A 22,745-nucleotide genomic window follows, 5' to 3' on the forward strand; every position below is an offset into this window, starting at 1 on the left:
TGAAAAATTATGGAAGAATTTGTAAAAGATGTTTTTATAAAAGAATTTTTGGAGAAATGGGTATTTTAATTAGCTAGTGGTATTAAATTTTAAGTTGGAAAATAGTTAGCAAATTGATTAATTAAATAAATTGTGTGTTAGGACTAAATTAAAAATTTATTTTGGGATGAGGATTAAAAGTATAATTTTATTATTATGCGGATTTAATGAAAATTTGTATTTTTGGTATTTTTGTAAATAAATATGTCAGCAAGGGTATATATGTAATTGTGTATTTTCAATAATTCTAATTTGACCCAAATTAAATAGTTAGGGGCTTAATTGAAAAGCTAGAGAAAATTTTAGGGGTTAATTGGAAATTTTACATGGCAAAATTGTTGTAATTAAAAAAGTTGAGGGATCAAAAGGTAAGAAAGAAAACTTCAGGGACTAAATGACGATATAGAGAAGAAGAAAAGAAGAAAAGAAATCGGGAGACAGGAAAAGGGAAGAAAGGCGGATTTGCAGACGCGGGAAGGCTTGCAAGGCGTCTTCCAACGCCATTTTCCGGTGGCCTTGTCGGCTGATCTCGACGGCGATCGGCTCCCCTCGGTGAGAGCTTCCTTTTGGCAGCAGCGGCGACGCTAATGGTGGCCGAAGATGGAAGATCCGGTGGAGAGAGAAAGTAGGAGGCAGCCAATTTTTTCGGCTTTTCTGACAAGCTCCAGCGGGGGATGAATGATCGGAGGACATATCTGGACTCCCCTCAGCTCAAGCTTCGCAATGGCACCAGTTTCGTAGCGATCGGACTCCGTTTGTAAATTGACGGCCGAGATCGTCCGTAAATCTCTCCGGATGATCGGGGTCGAATTAGAGAATCGGAAGCAGGGATCGTCATCAGCGTGTCATTTCGAGTCCGATAGTATGTTCAGATCATCGATCGGACTCTGGCGGCTGGAGGCGAGTCGGCTGAGCGATCAAGCGTCTCGGTAATTTTTTTCTCTGGCTCGTTGATTTTGGAAATTCTTTGGTATAATTATGTATTTATTGAATTGTTTTGTGTATTAGAAAATATTTGTGTGTTAAAATAATTGTTTGTCGGACTGCCTGCCATAGTCGTGAATTGTACTGTGTGGGGTAGTCGGGAAAAATAGTGAAGTCTTGGGGACCCGACTCCCGTTGTATTAAATTGTTGAATATTTGAAGTGTTTTTTTGGCAGGTGCTGGACCCATTCTACGGGGGGCAAATGTTCGTATTGTGGGGGAGGTTCTGCCGAATTTTCGGTAGAATTTACCCGGGTCGAGATTCTTAGACAGTCAGTCCTAGGAATCTAGACCTAGGGTTAATTGTCAAATTGTTTTCCGTGATTAGATAATTCGTATGTTCGGCTCACTCTAACCGAGGCACCGGAGCAGAGCTAGGAGGTCGCCAAAGCTGTGAGTTAAAGTCATATATCTGTTATGCACGTGTCATGCACAATTTTAAATAGTTATCGTGATTAATTGATTGCAAGTCTAAATTATTCATTTAATTATTATTTATATATATCATGCTTTTTTATTACCATTCATATATATCATGTTCGTCATCACTGAATTTATCGATTTTGTATTGACTCGAGACGGGACGGCAGTAGAACATAGTATTTTGATGAGTGCACCAGTATAAATCCGCGAGTGATGGAAAATGGGTAAAATGGTAAATTTAAAAGGAAAGTTTAGGACTTGTCCTGGTCGAGCATCGCTCTCTAGGTTTAGTAGAGCGTAGTTGCCAGAGTAAAGGTCCCTGGTCGAGCATTGCTCTCTGGGCGCCGACTTATTTAGATACCTAAGTGACCAGACTAGAAGTAAGGTCCCTGGTTGAGCTTCGCTCCCTGGGCGCCAGTCTTATTGGAATAAGAGAGTCGAAAGGCTAAGGCTGCTAGTGAATATTAAGTGACCAGACTGGAGATAAGGACCCTGGTCGAGCTTTGCTCTCTAGGCGCTAGTTCTGTTGGAATGAGATTAGTCGAGATGTTAGAGTTGAGGTTAGTCGAGATGTTAGAGTTGAGGTTAGTCGAGATGTGAGTGTTGAGATTGATCGTGATGTTAGTGTTGGGATTAGGGTTCTACTGAAGTACTCCATCCCGTTGTATGTGAAAATTATATTATTCAAGCATGACATGACACGTTTATTTTTGCATGACTTAGTATTTATTTCAAATTAAATAAATGTATTATTGAAGTGTTTGCAACTGTTTTTAGATATATGATTTTAACTCACTCTCGAGACTGACAGTCTCAATTTTACTGTTTTTTAGATCCGTGACTGTTAGTCTTCCCGCGACTCTTATCTAGTAACCCGACTCCTTCATCATCAGGTGATGTAATTGAGTTGTTATGTTAATTTGTAAAATTTTAGATTCTCCGCAGTAGAAATAGTAGATATATATCAGTTGAAGTTTTCAGTAGTTTCGGTCTCGCCTAATTCTTCTGGCAGACCGAATTAATTATGTAAAATTTAACGGTTAAGATAAATTGTGGTATCAGTAAAAAAAAGATGAGATTAAATTGAGTTAGTGAGTGTCAGGCTTACTACGGGTTTCGGTAGCCTTACGCCTACCCATTCCCTAGTGCCGGTCACGGGCCCACAGATCGGGTAGTGACAGGAGCATGAGGGCTCTTGCTATTTGTAACAAGTTCTTGTGTTTTCTTTCCACCACACCATTTTGTTGGGGTGTGTATGGACAACTTCTTTGATGAATGATTCCTTCATTAGCAATGAGTTTCTGAAATTCTTGGTTTGTAAACTCAGTTCCATTATCACTTCTAATGGCTTTGATGTTTTTTTCATGTTGGGTTTGAGTCATTTTGATGAACTGGGTAAAAATGTTGGTTGTTTGAGTTTTATGTGTCATAAGAAAAGTCCAAGTCGCACTAGAGTAATTATCTACGATAGTGAGAATATATCTAGCCCCTCCGATAGAAACATGTTTGTAAGGACCCCATATATCTAGGTGAAGCAATTGGAAAATTTGAGTAGATGTTGTTTGAGTAATGGCAAAAGGATGTCTCTGCTGTTTAGACTTGTGACAAACATCACAGTTTATAAAATCTTTAAGACATTTTTTTAAAAAACTTTAGCATGCTTCATAACATCAATTGGACAATGTCCTAATCTATTATGCCAGAGTGAAAATTTGAAAAGAGTTTCATTTTCATTGATAGTTGCAATTTGATTACAAGATAAAACTGAATCATTAAGGATAGAAATCAAGCTTCCAGTCAGAACACTATTATATTCAAAATTCTTGAAACAAGTAGCATCCAAAATATATAACCTTCCTAAGGATTTCCTTATGGCTAGAACCTTGTCACTCTGCAGGTCCTGTAAAATGCATTTGTCAAGTGTAAAAGTAAATTTAATTTGAGAAGATTTAACAAGCTTGTAAACTGAAATCAAGTTAAATTTGAAGCTAGGAACATGCAAGGCCTCTTTCAAATGAAGTCTTTGAAACAGTTTAATGTCACCAATACTATTAACATATTTAACAGATCCATCAGGTAGGTAAATAGGTGCAGGGGTCTTTGGGTGTTTTAGGTTTTAAAATGAGACCTTTGAACCAAACATATGATTCGTGGCCCCTGTGTCCACTATCCAAGTTCCAAAATCCAAAAAATTAACAGCATTCATAACCAAATTCAAAGCAAGTTCAGATAATGAGTATTTACTAACAAAGTTAGCGGAGATGCTTTTTGGGCTTACTTTTCCTTTCATGATCCTCATGACCTCTTGCTGCATAAGACTAGCTATTTCCGCATGTCTGTCATCCTTTTCATATGTTATGTCATCAGAATTGAGATCTAGTGGTGAATCAGCCATATTAACCATAGCTTTTCCACCAGTTTTCCTTTGTTGTTCCTTCAATTCTTTGTACCAATCCGGATATCCATGCAGCTTGAAACATTCTTCCTTGGTATGCCCTTTCATGCTACAATGCTCACAAGTTTGTCTTTCCTTTTCCTTCCTCCCGAAGTTGTTTATTCCTGCGCCCTCTTTCTTGAAAGATTTAAAATTACCCTAAGTCTTTGCAAGCAATCCTGTTGCATCAGCATTTTCATTAAAATTCACATGAATTTCCTTTCGTTTTTCTACTCTGAGAAGTATAGAGTAGACTCGATTCACACTTAGCAGTGGATCCACGATTAGGATCTAGTTTTTTTGGTGTTGTCATAGCAGTCATTCAATCCCATAAGAAACTGCATCAGTTTGTTCATTGAGTAAAAATCGGCCACAATCTTTGCAGCTCCACAGGTGCAAGGTAGTAACGGCATAAGACAAGCAAACTCATCCTAAGGTTTCTTCAGTCGAGTATAATATATTGCAACTGAATCATTTCCTTGGGATATTGAAGAAATATCTCTTTGGATTTGGTACAGCAGAGGTCCATTACTTTTCCCAAATCTTTCAGCCAATTCATCCCACAATTCTTTTATTATGGTGGTATATAGAAAACCATCCATAATGTCTTTAAAAATAGAATTTAAGATCCAAGATGTTACCATGTAATTAATCCTGGTCTAGAGCTCAAACTCAGCACTGCCTTCTTTTGGCATAGTGATTCTGCCGTCAATAAAACTCAGCTTCAGTTTAGCACCTAAAGCAATCCTCATCGATCTGCTCCAAGTGAGGTAGTTGTTCCCTATTAGTGGTGCAGTCACCAACATCATCCCAAGACTTTGAAGAAAGTAAGGATCACCATTGTTGTTGTAAGCTATCTCTTTTTCTTTGTTTGCAGACGAAGCTGCTATGGTGGTTGTAGTTTCAGTCTCAACCATGGTGGCTCATAAAATCACAGGCAATAGACCTTGACCTGCTCTGATACCATGAATAAATGGTAAAAGAATTTGAGAGAATAGTAAGTAATACAGGTGAGGCTATATATATATACAATTGTTACTTGCTCCTTACTCTTATACAAGAATATTGCCAGCTCACAGTTGTACCAGCAAAAGCAACAAAATAAAATAACAGAATTTGCAGTACAAATATAGGGAGGTTGTTGTCACATAACAAACTTGCCAGAAGAGAGATGCAAGATGACAGAGAATAAAACAATAATTTTACAGCATATATATATTCCATGTATATCCTAATTCCATTCATTTAATATCCTCTTTCTACAAATTCAAAATGGATTCGACCGCGGAAACGCTCCGATGTGATTAATTTCTCATAAGGATATTGAATAGGTAAACGATAATCAGATTCTAATACAACATATTTATTTTTAATTTAAAAATGAAATAGAATGGAACTATCTGGTTTACTTGTAAGTTTTACTAGGTATGCCTTATATACTGCTTTTGGGCAACCACTCGGCCATCTCTCCTACATAATGATTATGGCCCCGAACCCGAGTGAATCGCGAGAAATAGTGAAATATAAATATTAAGTAATAATAGCATGACAGTTGGAATTCGGGTGGTTTAACAAAACATATTCCAATTACAAAAAACTGCTTTTTTTAGGTAGTTTATGATTGGTTCGAAGAACGTCTCAAGATTCAGGCGATTGCAGAGTTGGTTAGCTACCTCTCATTTTGTTCTAGGGTTCTTCCAACGCATATTGTGTTTTCTGGCTTGTAATTCTTGGCAGCTATTTGGCATTGGCTTTTTTCCTATATCTATATTCATATAGATGGAATTCGTATCATAATTCGGTGTACAATTCAGAAATAGTAACCAATTCCATAAATCTATGCTATGAAATTCACAAAATAATTAATTAATTTATTATTACTGCTTCTATTCAAAGACAAGAAATAAGTCTGAATATTTTGATGATTCAAAAGGATTTAACTCTTATAGCTTCCTTGTTCGTAGACAATGCTGATTCGGAAAAAAAAAAAGCACCTTTTATCTTTAGATTTTCTCTTTAGAAAAAAATATTTTATTATTTAAAATTAATAAATATGTTCTAATTATTTATCAGTTTGATGTATAAATAAGGATATACACCAAATATAAGTAAAAATATTTTGTTATTATTTGACATAGAAAAAAAGATTTTAAATATAATTTCTCTCAAAATCGAGGAAACAAATTACATAACTAAATACTAGGGGTGAGTTCAATATGGACAATTCAAAAATTTAAAAAATTTTAAAATCTTATCAAATGTTAAAAGTTTTAAGATTAAATTTTTAAATTTGTATTGTAACATAAAAGTCTGCGTCCCGTATTGTATTGTAACCTTATTTGCAAGAATTCTTTTATAAACATGATTAATATAATATTAGCATTATATTATTATATGTTATTAATGTTAATCTGTTTAGTATTAACAATAAATATCTTTATTATTTAAATTAAAAAATTTAAGTCCTATATTTTTTAATTATATGAATAATAATGGTGTGAACTTGAAAGTTTGCTAAAAATTGAAATAAAATTAGAGAATAAATAATATTGTAATAAAATATAAACTTAGTATTTTTATTTTAGATTTGGATCAATGAGCTTATTTTTATTGGAATATTAGAATTGTTGAATGTGTATTTGGTCAGATTTTCTATATTTAGTTTTAGGTTTAATTTTAAAATTGAATTTATTATTATAAAAATAATTATATATATATATAAAAGATATTTTTAATTGGTTCTAGTCCAGTTTTTTAATTTGGAATGATACGAAATGAATTAGTATGTTTTTTAATATGAAGAACTGATCAGATTCAGAATCGTATTAAAAAGAAAGTTTTAATATGATATTAATTTGGAAAAAATCAAATAATTAACAGATATTTTTAACTCTAAATAATATATTTTCGATTCTGATTCTAAATAATATATTTTCAATTATGATATTAGGTATGATTCAGAGTATACTGAGTCTCGTTTTCAGTGCTACTAAGTATAACCGCAAGAATAGTGTAACTTTGTTCTTTATTTTAGTAAGCATTGTATCTCTTATGATCATGATCCTCCTTTTAAGGAAAAGAATTAACATGTGGGAGTTTTCCAGAGAATTTATTATAGTTCTTTGAACCCAGTATTTAAAAATTCTAATAATTTCGTTTACTAAAATTTGCTTTGCGGTAATTACAAATTTCCTCTGAAGGTGTTTTTTTGTTCTATCCTTTTGTTATTATTAAAAAAAATATGTTCTATCATTCCTAATTTAAACTGTCTTTTATTAGACTTTGAGTGAAGTATTAAAATGACTAAAAAGAGAAATTAACTTTAATTATATACAATAAGTCCCTGAAAATTTTGTTTATGAGTCTTTAACTTTTTGTTTTTTAAATGAAATTATCTATGATATAAGCACTTTAAATAGACTAACGGAATACTGGTAAAAAGTCAATTATGATGAGCGAGACAAAAAAAAAAAAAAAGGAAAAGAATGCACATTAGAAAAGGAAGAAAAAAGAAGCAACTACTAATAGAATAAACTGTATAATTATCCCTCTACTTTTTAGAACTTACTTTTGAATAAAGCACGGTGTATTGTCTTTAATTCAATTTTAGAAATCAGTCACTTTGTTTTTTAACCAAAAAAATCAGTCGCTTGAAAAATTTAAATAAAGAGAATTAGATAAATATTAGAAAGTGTAATGCTAATTCTTATAAATTTATAATAAATTAATTAGATGATAAATCATTATTTATACTATATGTATATCGTAACAGAAAAAATTAATATATATATATATATATATATATATATATATATATATATATATTTTATATTTTTATATTAGATGGTTGATATATATTTAAAATTATTAAATATATTATATTATTTATTAATTTTATATATAAAAGAATTTACCGATAGATTAAATAATAATTAAACCTAATAGTTGTCATATTTTGACTTATTGAATGAGGTACATAAGCGGCTTCATTGACGAAACAAATATGATAGAAGATAAAGAGAATTAAGCCCCTACATTTCTTCAACTGCAAGTCAATTCATCGGATCTGAAGCCAATTTTTTAGTGAAATCGTGGGTACCAATAATATTAATATATAGCCTCACGAACTATATAGGAGACATTGGATCTGTTAAATAGTAGCATGAAGATCAATATATATCGTTGGGGAGAGATTTTTAGATATATTTAATCCATTACGTTATCTATAGACTAAATTAATTATATAATGATAAACAATTTTATTTATTGATTCTTGTATTTTCATTAGTTAGATCAATCACTGAAAATATAATAATTAATAAATGAAGTCACATGTTATCATGCAATTGATTTAGTCTATAGATGACGCAATAGACTGTAAAAATTTATTTAGTTTCAGAAGCTTAAAGTTCTCGTCATTAATAAGCTTTACTACAGCTAATAGGAGAATAACATGTATGTATAAATGTGTTACACTTTAGTATTAAAGGAAAATTCTTATTTAGCCTTAATGTATTTTTCTACTTGTACACCAAAATGATAGATGATTGACACATGTTCATTAGTTTTAAATGCTTGACACTTATATTTATGTATCACTCTTTTATTTGTTATAGTATATACACCAAATCTAGGTAATAATTTCTTTATTGACACATTTTTCATCATTTAATATTAATAAATATATGTCAATTATCTATGAATTTGGTGTACAAATAAGAAAATACACTAAGACTATCTATTATCTAGGAGTATGAAGCCCTACATCCTAGAATTATATCCAATGCTGCCATTTGTGCTTAGCTAACATTAAAGATATCATATTTAATTAAAAGAGCAACATCTTCACCGGCGCAATGGCAGGCTACGGCGGAGGTGAAGTGCATGTGGCTTAAGTTGGCGGTCTTTCAAGCTCAATCATAATCAATAGAGCAGGGCGTGAGGCTTTCTCCGTTCTATAAATAGCCCATAAACTCTCACTTCATAATTCGCATCAGCAACTAGCTTTTAGAGACATAGAACAAAGCTTTTAGTTCGGCACATATATAAAACCATATTCAAATAGAAATGGCATCCAAAGCTCAAGCAATCACTGCCTTCCTCCTCTGCTTGAACCTCGTTTTCTTTAGCATGGTGAGTGCAACTACCACTTGCTCCATTGATTACACCAAGCTAAAACTCGGAACCAGTTACTGCTCCCTTCTTGCTCCTCTTCTTGACCTTGACGCTGCCATTTGCCTTTGCGCTGCCATCAAAGCTGGTCTGTTGGGCGTTGTTGTCGACGCTGATGTTACGTTGGGCGTTCTGCTCGCTGGCTGTGGAAAGACTAGCCCATCTGGAGTTGTTTGCAAATAGATCATGAATCCATCATAATACTTCTCCTGTTTATATTTGTATGTTTATTGGGATATATATATATGCCAGTAAACATATACGTACAAAATATCAATAATCTGTCTGTGTAGCTTATTTGCATGGACTGAAGGCTAGTTAGATTCTTGCCTTCTTCTATGTCACTATGTTCTACTTAAATAATCAAGCAGGAGAAATGCATTCTACTATATGTTATGTTATTTACATTTGCTTTCATTTTTCCTTTTTAGTGCATTCTTTATCATTGCATAATTTATCAAATGACGATGAGAAGATCTTCTACAACCCTTTAATTTGCATGGAATGGATAGACTTCCGACCATTTATCTATTCTCTTGCTGTCTATACAATAAGGAAATTGAATGTTAAATTTATACTACAACTTAAACTGATTCATTTGGGCAGTGAATTTATATTCTGGGATGGAAATCATTTATATGTTTTCTCACCTCATTCGTTTTATAGTATATTGAAAAGTATATATGCATTTCGATTAGAATATATACTCTGGTTAGAAGATATATTAACGCTCCACTGTACCATGGGGTGGCAATCATTAATATGTCTTTCAATCTTATTTAAATTTAAATTAATTTGAACTTTAGTATGAAAGTTTTTTAGTTTTAGCAATGGTTGTTTTTTTATCTAAAATAATACAGAATATTAAATTAATTTTTGCATATGTTTAAGATTCCTTGGATTGCATCTAGGAATGATTGGAAGAGATTTATGATATGAACAGTTGAAATTTATTAAAGAATTAATTTATTTGAGAAAAAAATAAATATTTTAGTGTTATGAAATATATTTACTTGTTAATATGGAATTCATTAAAGAATTTTACCTTTTTTATAGGAATTTAATTTAGGTATAATCAATTTCACATAAATTTAATTATGTAAACTTTTAAATAATTTTCAGTTTATTTGAAGCATAAACTTAAAATTTACAAATAAAGTATTTCAACCAAACACAATATTAATGTCTTTTGCTATCATGACACATAAAATAGTGCTAAGGGAGGAACAGATTTACGGATAAAATCTTATAAGTTTTTTAATTAATTAGATTAATTTAGTCTTTATCATTGTAACTAAATAATAAAAATACTAATAATTCATTAAATAGAAACCTAATTTTAAAAATGTAATATTATATATATATAATATGATTTAAATATTTATACTAAATTTTTATTTAAAGTATATTAATTTGATTAAATACATAATTAGGTAAATTAGAATTAAAATAAATATATCTTGCCCAAATTGTGAATATATCAATTTATTTTTAAAAAATAAAATAAAATTTAAATAAATATCTTATACTAAAAATTATATCAATTTGTCATATACTTTTATTTTAAATTTAACAGTGCTTTATCTTTATTATATTGGAAAGGATGAGTTAAATTATTATCTGCCAAATAAATACTTGGATATCTAAACTTTGTTAATTTGATTATTTAATATTTTAACTTTTGATATAATTTAATAAACATCTCAATTTATTTTTTTATAATATTTAAATATTTTTTGATATATAGTTTTATTTTAATACGTATATGTACTTATAAATATTTAAATATTATTAAAAAATAAAATTTAAGTATTTTTTGAGTTAAATCAAAAACTAAAATTATGAAATAATTTTAAGTGTTTATATTTTTTTTATATAAAAAGTCACTTATTTAAATAAATATGAAGAATTATCACTTTATTTATTCTAAATTTATTTATTTATATTTAAAATATAATCTAAATAAAAAAATAAAAAAGTCTTTTGTAAATTAAAATTTGTTGAAAATTTTTATAAATGTTTTAGTGAAAATACGAAAATTTTATTTTTTAAAAAATATTAGAAATAAAAATGAATGAAAATTCTCTACTAATATTCCAAATAATGAAATGATCAAATCATATTTTTAGGACTAGGATAGGTACTTAGCAACAAAAAAAAGAATTTGGTAAATATAAATCAATCATCTTTAGGTTACGTGGTACTATCCTTAAGATCTAAAACCGTGAGTCTGGACTAGATTTACTTAATTGTACTCATATTTAGTCTCCACATGTCATTTTATAATAGTCTCGCTTTAAGCTCGGGTAACTTATATCTATCGTTACTTGTATTTTGTAATAAAAATGCATGAAACCTTTGATTTGTAATTAGAATGCTATCGAAATTTTTTTTTAATAACACCGATGAATTTTTCTAATAAGTTTGAAAAAAATAACATGAATGGTCACCAAACTTTATATATTATAATAGAGATATTTTTAATAAGTTAGCACACCATTTTATAATTATCTTTAAAAAAAATTGATATGGATAACCTGTAGCATATTATTGATTTGTTATATACATTCAATCGTATACATCTACTAGGTTCATACATCAAATTATAACTTATAAAAGTTTAACTATTTAATTGTCAAATTTGAACAAGTTTAAATACTATTTTTATAATTATCTCTATTAACCACTAGATAAATTATTCGGGCTGCAGGGCAAATCAAATAATATTATCACAAATATAATTAAACTTACTGTTACAAAGCATTAGTAATTGTATATTAATTTAAAAAATTTATTACAAAATATTGTTTGGGGACTCCAACAATTATTTCAAATCATATTAGATAAAGCCATAAGCAAAAGACATGAAGTACACTAGGTAATTTATTGATCGAGAAAGCTGCAATAAAAAGGAAACAACGAATACATAATTAATATACACATTATAATTAATTATAATTGTTTACAACATATTTTTTAGTACATAAATAATTAATAGGTCTAATTCAAAATTAGGCTTGAATTTTTTGAGAAAAATTCAATTAAAATAAATATCTTAATTATTTAATTAAAGTGATGGATAGCAGTTATTTTATGTAGCAGTTATTTCACATACGCGGGAAAAGAGATTCAAAACCAAAAGTTATTTTAAACTTTTTCTATTGCAGTTTTAGGATTTAGCCTCATAGTATATGTGTTAAATACAAGTTATAGTTGTTGATGAGAGTTATAGAAATACATGAAATAAAATGGAAAAGCATAAGAGAATCAGGAAAAGGACAGATAATTCAGACAATTTCAAACAAACAATTTTCTCTATATTTTTTTAGGCAATCAAGCTTTCTTTGTACTTTGAACTCTCAAGCAATATTATTCCAGTACTTTTTATTCAATTTTATAATTAATTATAACTATTTAGTAGAGCATTCAAACAAATTATGGTTGAAAGGAGTGAAAAACAACAAGACAACTACATTTTTCTTTTCCCTTCATGAGATGAGCCTAGTGCATATTTGAAAACCCACAAACGTTTAAGTAGAAGTTAGAAGTACAAAATCCAAACACGATTCGTGTACCATACACATGTGGCACTCCCCAAATCCAAATCAGAGCCAATATAATTTGGCACGCTTGGTGGGACACCTGTTCTACAATGGCCACGAGAACAAGAAATAATAATGAAAAAGAACCAATGGAGTCTCAAAACACCAGGGTTGCTGCTACTAAAGCAGAATGTGAAGCTGAAGTTTATGTTCCTCACATGGTGGAGCAGTTGGTGAAGAACATGGCGCCTCAAGGCACATCTCAGCACTCTGAGGCGCTACTAATTATTGGAAGAGCCATTGGTGGATCACCTACTATTAATGTGCTTGGAAGTTCAAGTATTGACTTAACTAATCTAGTTATTAATCCATTGTTAGGATTTTTATTACATCCATAAGAAACTCAGAGTATGCACCTTAAGATCCTATAGGAAATTAGTGAGAAATTAACTAGTAGTCACCCTAATACTCCTAAGAGTAAAAATTCAAATGTTACTTCTAAAGAGAAGAATGTCCTAGAGGGACTTGCGAGGCAATTTCCTATAGAAAAAAAAAGGGTTCATGGAAATAGTGTAGAAGTGATTGGTATGATGGAGCCTCAGGCTTTTTTGGCCGAGGAAAGGTATGTACTTCCACATAAGAGAGAGGATGCTAGAGGGAAAACTCCTAACGGCCGCGGTAGCATTGGCAGCCTTACTTACCCTATTGAATTTTTGCTAATACTAATCCTATTAATCAATCTACCATGCATGATGTGGAAGGAGGCCTCGGGGGCAATCCTCTAATAATTAATCAACATAGGAATATTGGGAATCCGCTTTCTCAACCTCACAGACAACCCCCATTAGATGTAGAGGTTATTAGGCATGTGGTACAAGAATTATATGGTCCTGGCCTTAGACAAATACTGGGTCTGATAAAACCCTGATCCAAGAATGTGGCATCTGAGGATGGTACTTCAGATGTTGAGGGAGCATCAGTTGTACACTAAGTTCTCCAAGTGCAAGTCTTGGTTAGAAAGTGTTACTTTTCTTGGACATGTCGTGTCTAGAGAATGTATTCAAGTGGACCCCAAGAAAGTGGAGGCGGTGAGTAATTGGTAGAGACCGACCATAGTGATTGAGGTGCGTAGCTGTTTTAGATTGGCAGGCTACTAACATCGATTCGTGCAATTCTTCTCGAGGATGCAGCGCCTTTAAGTAAGCTGACTCAGAAGAATTTTAGGTTTCACTGGACTGACACGTGCGAAAGAAGTTTTCAGAAGCGAAAAGACTGTTTGGCTTCAGCTCTGGTGTTGACCTTACCCTCTGGGACTAGTGGATTTAATAGTGTGCATCTTATGCATACTAATTATCATATTGTCTTGGATATTATTGAAGTATTTATGCTTAATTATGGATTTTAAATGTGATTTTTGATTTTCATGTTAGAAGGAACGCTTTGATGCAACATGAAGCTGAAAGGAAGATATTTGATGAGTTTTCATAGAGATTAATGCTTTGGAGAATTTTGGATAAAATGGAGAAAAGATGGCAGAAGATCACTTCAGTTAGAGCGTGCCCACGACATATTCCAGAAATTCGAATTTGTGAAAAGAAGCTTAAAGTGATACTATTTGCCATGTGACTTTTTAATTTATTTTTGGGAATGTTTATTTACTAAAAACCCCTCACAACTTAAGGTTATTTTAGGAATTCTTAGGGACCAAGTTTTCCTATAAAAAGAAAAAGATGAAAAAAGACAAGGAGAGTGTTTTTTTAAGGTTTTGGAGAAAAGGGGGCTGCAAACTAGTTTTCTTCCTATCATCCATTGTTTTCCTTCTTTGCTTTATTTTCTCTACAAAAATTATGTGTGGCTGAACTCTTTTCTTTCCAACTCAAGGTTAATTAAGGTTTGAATTCATATGGGTTGTGAGATTTAATTATTCTTCATTATTTTCTCAAATCTATTAATATTCATGTATCTTCTATGTCTATTAGAAATTCTTGTTGATTGTGTAAAAAGGCCTATTACTCAATTATCAAGATAGTCTATGCCAAATTAGAATATTAAATCCGTAATTGTTTAATTATTCTAATGATTAGTGGTAGAATAACATACCCATGTTATGTGGATACATGATTTAGTCTAAATGAATTCATTTTATGTATTTGTTGGCTAGGGTTGGCTTTCTCTAAATTGCATTGCTATTGGTAAATTAAATCTTGGAAGCTTTTCTAGGATTGTTTATTCAATAAGAGAATTAATCAAATGACTTCTATTGATTAACGAAAAATTAAGGAGAAATAGGTTGTTAGAGCTTCTCAACAACTATAACCAATTTATTAATGGATTTGGAAATTATATTTACATCAATGATCAATTCAATGAATTAAAACTGAGATTATACCTTGGGTTTGAGTTTTCTCATATTGACTTATCTTCTCAAATTTTATTATTGCTTCTAATTGATTTCTAGTTTAATTTGTTTTGATTCCAAATTTAAAACCCCCCTAATTTTATTTGAATTTTGTTAAAGAAATAAATCTTACCAATCTCTGTGGATTCGACCTTACTTGTCACTATTTACAAGTTGTTTTTATTTGAAGAGTAGGAACTTATTTTTATTGGATTCGACACCCACCAAATTTTGGCGCCGTTGCCGAGGATTGGTGTCACTTAATTTGATTTATTTCTTTTATGTCTCGTTCTTCTCATACAGAAAAATTTGAATTTGATCTTGAAATTGAGAAAACCGCAAGAAGAATAAGAAAGGAGACTAAAGAACATCGTAAGAATTCCAAATCTTCTTCACCTTCTACACCTCCAGAATTGGAAACAGATTTTGACTTGGTTGATTCTTTAAGTGATTCTGAATTAGAAGAAACCATGAAAAATCAAGGAAGAACTCTAAGGGAATTGGCGGCACCAAATGTAGACCAACAACCGCTTTGCATTCAATATCCTGATTTGGAAGTAGCCTTTGAGCTGAAATCAGGTTTGATACATTTATTACCCACTTTTCGCAGTCTTGAGAATGAAGATCCTCATAAGCACTTAAAAGAATTTCATGTGGTGTGTTCGAGCATGAGACCATAAGGGTATCTGAAGAACAAATCAAAATGCGTGCATTTCCATTTTCATTAACCGATAGAGCTAAGGATTGGCTATTCTATTTGCCATCTGGTTCTATCACCATATGGACGAGATGTGCAGTAATCTTTGCTCTAAAGATCTGGAGGCACTATCTCTATGGTGAGATGTGCGAGATATATACGGACCATAAAAGTTTGAAGTATATTTTTCAACAGAAAGAATTGAATCTGAGACAGAGGAGATGGTTGAAACTTCTGAAAGATTATGATTGTAATATTCTCTACCATCCAGGTAAAGCAAATGTCGTAGCAGATGCCTTGAGCAGGAAGTTAGTAAGTCTTGCTCATATCAGTGCAAAGAGACCTTTGACCAGAAAGTTGCACGAATTGTGCGACCAAGGATTGCAGATGGAGGTATTAGACTCAAGAGTATTGTTAGCACATTTTAGGGTTAAGTCCGTGCTTGTTGACAAAATCAGGTTAGCTCATAATCAGGACCCATAGCTACGAAAAATCTTGGAAGAAGTATAGCAGGGTCCAGCTAATGATTTTATTATAGATGATGATGATAGGTTGTATGTTCCCAATGTAGATAATCTCATAAAGGAGATTTTAGAAGAGGCTCACTGTACAGTTTACAGCGTGCATCCGGGCTCCACAAAGATGTATCATAATTTGAAAGGAAATTATTGGTGGAATGGAATGAAAAGGGATATGGCAAAGTTTGTCTCCGAGTATATGACGTGTCAATAGGTTAAATTGGAGCATCAGAAGTCGTCAAGGTTATTGCAATTGCTTTCCATACCATAGTGGAAATGAAAAAGGATTACTATGGATTTTGTTTCGGGTTTATCCAAGACTTCGGCTGGTTATAATTCTATTTGGGTAATTGTGGACAGATTGACTAAGTCAGCGCACTTCCTTCCGGTGAATACTAATTATTTTGTGGCTAAGTATGCACGAGTAGATCTAGAGAGAATTGTCAGTCTTCACGGTATTTCTATTTTCATAATGTCTGACAGAGGACCACAGTTCACTTTGAGATTTTAGAGAACGTACAAGAAGAGCTTGGTACCGGATTGGACTTCAGCACAACATTTCACCCCTAAATTGACGGATAGAAGGAAAGGACAATTCAGACATTAAAGGATATACTTCGGATGTGCATGATAGATTTTGGTGGTCAGTGGGATTGGTACCTACCGTTGATTGAATTCGCGTATAATAACAGCTACCATGCCAACATCGAGATGGCCCCCTTATGAGGCATTGTACTGCCGGAAGTGCAGATCTCCTGTGTGTTGAGAAGAGGTTGGCGAATGGAAGTTAGCAGGACTAGAGTTAGTTCATATCACTTTAGAAAAGATTCCTATTATCCGAGAGCAACTAAATACAGCTTTCAGTAGGCAGAAAAGTTATGCGGACCCGAAGTAGAAGTACATGGAGTTTAGTATTGGGGAGTATGTGTTCTTGAAGGTGTCCCCTATATATGGTGTGATGCGGTTTGGCAAGAAAGGCAAATTTCCCCCTCTTTATGTGGGACCCTTTGAGATTATAGATAGAATTGGAGAGGTGGTGGCATACAAGTTGGACTTGTCGCCAAATTTCTTGCATGTACATCCAGTATTTCATATATCAATGTTAAGGAATTACATTTCAGACCCTTCACATGTATTGCGGCCTCAATATGTGGAGATAAGTGAAGATTTGACTTATGAGGAACAGCCGGTTAATATCATGGATACTCAAATTCACCAATTGCGCTCTAAGGTTATACCGATGGTTAAGGTATTGTGGCAGAACCATTCATCAGAGGAGTCTACCTGAAAAACCGAGCAGAAAATGAGGAGCCTTTACCCTTATTTGTCCCAATCTTGAGGTAAGCCTCGTTTCTTTTGAAAATTCGAGGACGAATTTTTCTTAAGGGGGGTAGACTGTAATACCCAAGTATAATAAATAAATAAATAATATTAGTATTATATAAAATAAATAAAAAAGAAGTTTTTTTTTCCTTTTTCTTTCCTTTTCCCGCCCTCTTTTTCTCTTTCTTCTTCCTTTCTCTTCGTCGCCTTCCAGCTACCGTCGTCATCGTCCCCTTGCCGCATCCGTTTTCCTCCTTCTTCCCTTTCCCGTTGCTGCCGACGTCCACGATGAAGCCCATGCGCCAAGCCAACGCCGGAAACGAGCTCCTCGTCTTTGAAAACCCTCAGGCTGAGCTTCCCTATCGATTTCTGTCACTAGCAGCCTCGGTGAAGCCTCACCAGAGTAGTGCTTTTTCGGCCTCGATCCGGTGGCTTCCGGCGAGTTTTAGGCCAAAGCTTTTATGTTTTCAGACTCCCCGCAACTCAAGCTTCGCGTAGATGCTTTTGGATTCGAATTCCGGCAGTTGGCATTACCGGCTTTCGGACCCCGGTATTTTTTGGATGCGCAGAATTTTAGATTTCGGCTCGGTATAATTTTATTTGGACCTTAAAAATTATTTTATAATTTTATAAAATATTGTTGGTATTAATTATCAATTATAGATAATTTAATATAATTAGATTTAATTAAGTGGTGACTTAAATATAAATATTACAATTAATTGGTTATTGTGTTGTTTTGTGGCAGATGTGGTTCTGTTGAATTAGTTTAAATGCTAGAAAGATTTTGTGTGGGTAGGTTGTCAAAATGAATATTATGTCGAACCGTCTGTAAGATAATCATATAATCTTTTGGTGTGTTGCGGAATCAAAACAAATAATGTAGTTTTGATTGCCCGACTCCTGTTAATTAATTGCAGAATATTTGAAGTGTTTCTAGCAGGTTCTAGACCCGTTATACGGGGGGTAAACGTCTATATTTTAGAGGAAGTTCTGTCGAATTTTCAGTAGAATTTCCGAGTCTGAATTTTCTTAGGCAGTCTAATTAGGAGTTTAGGCTTAGGAAAAATTAAGAATATCTTAATAACAAAGTATTTTCGTGAATAGATAATCCGTCCATCCATCCAGCTCCACCCGAGGCATAGAAGCAGACTGCAGAGCGTTGCTCTCTGGGCATTGGCTTATTTAGGAATCAAGTGTCCTGGCTCGATTTAAGGACCCTGGTTGAGCTTCACTCTCTGGGCGCCAGACCTATTGGAATAAGAGAACCGAAAGCCTACTAGTATTGGGGTTAGGGTACTGCTGAGGCACTCGTCCCAAAAGTATTCAATTGTATTTTCTTTCTGAATTATGAAATGACACGTGTTTTAATATAATATGACATGTTATTCTGATTTAATAAATATTATATTGAGGAGATTATATTTATAGGATTATATGATTTTAACTCACTCTCGAGGCTGACAGTCCCAAATTTAATTTTTTAGGTAGCATTTAGGTTCTCCGCCATCTTGTATTTGACAGTCCAACTTCCTTTTCCATCGGGCCTATTATAATTAATTTATATTTTTATATTTTAAATAATTTAAAAATTTTACACTCTCTGCAGTAGTAAACCCGATATATTATGTTTGATTTGGTCTATAACAAATTGTGAAATGTTATTAATGTCGAGTTCGAAACTTGTGAATGACATGTTGGACTAGTTTAATAGTATGTTCATATATGCATATCTGAAATGTCGACTAGTCATGCTTACTACGGGTCTTAATGGCCTTAAACCTATCCATTTTCTAATGCCGATCACAGGCCCACAGTTCGGATCCTGAAAAATGGCCTTTAGCCAGGTTATACACATATAAGGGGGCATTTATTTATACTGTATTTTTTAGTCCATAAAAAATTAATTGGCCCAATCCAAAATGAGGTCTAAGTTTTGATAAATATTTAATTAAATAATTATCTTAATTATTTTAATTAGAATGATGAATAACAATTATTTTATGTAGCAGTTGTTTCACACACGCGGAAAAAGAGATTCAAGACTAGAAGTTGAAGTTATTTTACATTCATTCCATGGCAGTTTTCATAGTACATATGTTAAATACAAGTTACATTTCTTGATGGAAGTTATAGAAATATAAAAAATAAAAGGGAAAAGCAGAAGAGAAGTAGGAAAAAGATAGACAATTCAAATAATTTCACAGACAATTTTCTTTAAGCAATCAAGCTTTCTTTGTACTTTAAACTCTCAAACAATATTATTCAGCACTTTTTTTATTTAATTTTATACTTATTTATAGTCATTTAATAGAGCATTCAAATAAATTATGATTGAAAGATGTTTAAAAATCCATAAATATTTGATTAAAAGTTAAAAGTGCAAACTTCAAACACAGTTCGTATACCATATACACATGACACGCTCGCAAATCCAAGACAGAACCAACAATAATATTAAACTATTTTATTACCCGTGAAATTCTATATTAATTGTAATATATGCTTAATCATTGCAATATGACGTGGATGTGCCTTGCGAGAGAAAATGATATTTTAAGCAGAAATAATTAAAATACAAAAATGGATAGATTAATTAAAACTAATAAATTAATGTAAATCAATAAAGAACGAAAATGATTGTGTAATTAATTTAATATTATTGTATGTATTTGGTTTCTTACACAGTGCATCTCTTATTTTGGTTTTACGGTGTTTTGCTTCTATTTTTTTGGGATCTGCTGTGAAGTACTGTTGTAAAAGTAAAAAAATGTTAATGGCCTTGCAATATGACGCCGTTTTCATCCGGTAGTAATGGTAAAGTTTTGGGTTTATATTATTTTGTATTATTTTCTTGAAATGCCAGGTTGCACCTAATTTTGGATTGATTGAAGTGGATGTGAGGGGCATAATGGTAAAACTGGAAGACATGTGAGGAGGGACCCACATGCAGTGAAGTCATTATACCAGGGTAATGTTAAAAGACATTTCCACTCCCACCGTGCTCACCGTTTTGCTCCTTAAATTTCCATTTCCACAGTGGCAAAAGAGTCGTTTATGAGGAATTGACACGTGAATACGGTAAGCGAGTTTGGCGAAAATACCTCATTATGCGACGTCGTTTCCGAAGACTGTTTGCTGGCTAGGAAGGGAAGAGCCGGTCTTTCAATTTGATGAACTCAATTTGAAAACAGTACTCATAGTGTTTCTTTACGGTATAGATTTGTATTCAGTTATGATGCTTTTAGTGTCCATTACTTTCATGTATTAACTAACAGTGCACAAGTTTCATCTACCCAATTCGTTTTAGGTGATTGAATTAATCATAATAATTAGATTATTATTACAAATTCTATATGCAAATCAAAATAATAATAAAAAAAAACATATTCATTTACTAGGTCTAGTCCGGTCGAAAAAGTACTTTCAAAGGTAATCTTTATGTGTTAAATTTTTTTTAATATAAAAGATTATTTATAAAATAAAGTCTTAATGAAATTTTTTATTCACTTCAATATAATTAGTTTGGTTATTATAATTGAATTTAATTCTTTATTTTAATTTTAATAAATGTACAAACTTACATATCTTATTTTTAATTCTACTTTTTCTAGGGTCATAAATTGAAAAAAAAAAAACATAAATTGCAAAGGGGGTAATATAAAGCAAAATTTAAAAAATATATTAAACTTAACTAAATACTATTTATTATAGAGATGATACTGTTTAAACTAAAGAGTATTAGCAGGGCTTCAAAAAGGAAAAAACACATTACATATCTTTTTAATTAAAATCAATCTGACATATTGATTTGACTTTTTTATTTGAAGGATAATTTATATGCATAAAATGAACAATACATAAACTAATATTAATTAACACATATTAATTATGTTTATGTAAACTAATATTAAAATTATAATCGAATTACAAATTTTTAGTATTGAAAATTATCAATTAATTAGGAAAGTAAATCATTTATTAACAAAGTAATTATATACTATTTAACTAGAAAAATAATATATTAGTCAATTTATAAATTAATTATATTATTATTACTACAAATAAACATAAAAATTACTCATCAATATTATGCTTGCATATCAAAAATAAGTACACCTATCAGAAATTTCTTTTATCTCAAGTTATATCATATAAGCATAGGGAGAGGAAGAATTTTAAAACTAAAATACAGATAGAGTTAATCAGTAATGAATTTAGTTCCAATATGATCATAGCATAATTCTAATATGTAGTTATTTTAATCAAGTACAGTCCTAATTCCATTAGAATTAATTAATAATTTATCTAATTCCATCTAATTCTGTATTTTCTCTATATATATATATAGTTCAATACAAAAAGTTAAAGACAAGATATTAGAGAAAAAATATAAAATATTTTTGATTTTGTTCTGTTGATATAATAATTCATATGTTTACCATACATATTTTTTATTATAATACTTTTTTAGTATGATTACTTCAAGTAAAGTACTTTAAATTGACAATATTTTTATATTTTAGACTAATTATTACAATAAAGTATACATATATGAGGTTGAGTCGTATATGGTGCTATAACTTATTATAAATTTGATTTGTAAATTATGTGAATAAAAAGATTTAGAATATTTTAAATTCAATCAAACATAATATATTAAGAAACGAAGAAAAATATTATTTAAATTTTAATATTTATTTACTAGTTATTATTTTATATAATCTCTTATATCTTTTACTATAAAAGTTTAAAATTAATCTCATCTTGCATCCATTTTTTATCAATATTTGTTTTTTCAAAAGCAAGATTTCTATTTCTAATTAATTTTGATTAATTTACTATTATAATCATTATAAAAAATTTTAGGAAAAGATTATTCGAACTTATTTACTTCTAAATTTATTTTTTATCTAAGCTCAGTACTCAAGCCAGGTCCATTAAGAAAGCCCATTTATTTTTTATTCACATCCTAAAGCCAATAAATTCTTTGACTCATTGTGAGACTCTTTATCCAGCCAAAAATTTGTTTAATAATTTTTGAAGATTATTAACATGTGGTAAATGAGGATGTAAAGAGGTGACAAGACAATTACAAAGTTTTCTACAAGATTGCACATGTTTTTTTAAAGTGGAAAAAAAAATACAGGTAGAACAAGGAGAAAGAAATATGGATGTTGAAACATATCCTGTAAAATGAAGCACGTTTCTGTAA

At 31.4% G+C, this 22,745-nt stretch overlaps 1 protein-coding gene and 1 long non-coding RNA gene across 2 annotated transcripts; both read left to right on the top strand.

Moving 5' to 3' along the window:
- Positions 1-526: 526 nt before the first annotated feature.
- Positions 527-2,753, top strand: LOC125370058. Its single transcript, XR_007215737.1, has 3 exons — positions 527-968; positions 1,200-1,416; positions 2,280-2,753. It is a non-coding gene; the product is annotated as an uncharacterized LOC125370058 (long non-coding RNA).
- A 6,194-nt stretch (positions 2,754-8,947) lies between these two features.
- Positions 8,948-9,235, top strand: LOC8268676 (putative lipid-binding protein AIR1B). Its single transcript, XM_002532645.2, has one exon. It carries the CDS (start codon positions 8,948-8,950, stop codon positions 9,233-9,235), a length of 288 nt encoding a protein of 95 aa, XP_002532691.2.
- The last annotated feature ends 13,510 nt before the right edge of the window (positions 9,236-22,745 follow it).

Source organism: Ricinus communis, chromosome 5 (assembly GCF_019578655.1).
Source record: "Ricinus communis isolate WT05 ecotype wild-type chromosome 5, ASM1957865v1, whole genome shotgun sequence".
Taxonomy (NCBI): Eukaryota; Viridiplantae; Streptophyta; class Magnoliopsida; order Malpighiales; family Euphorbiaceae; genus Ricinus; species Ricinus communis.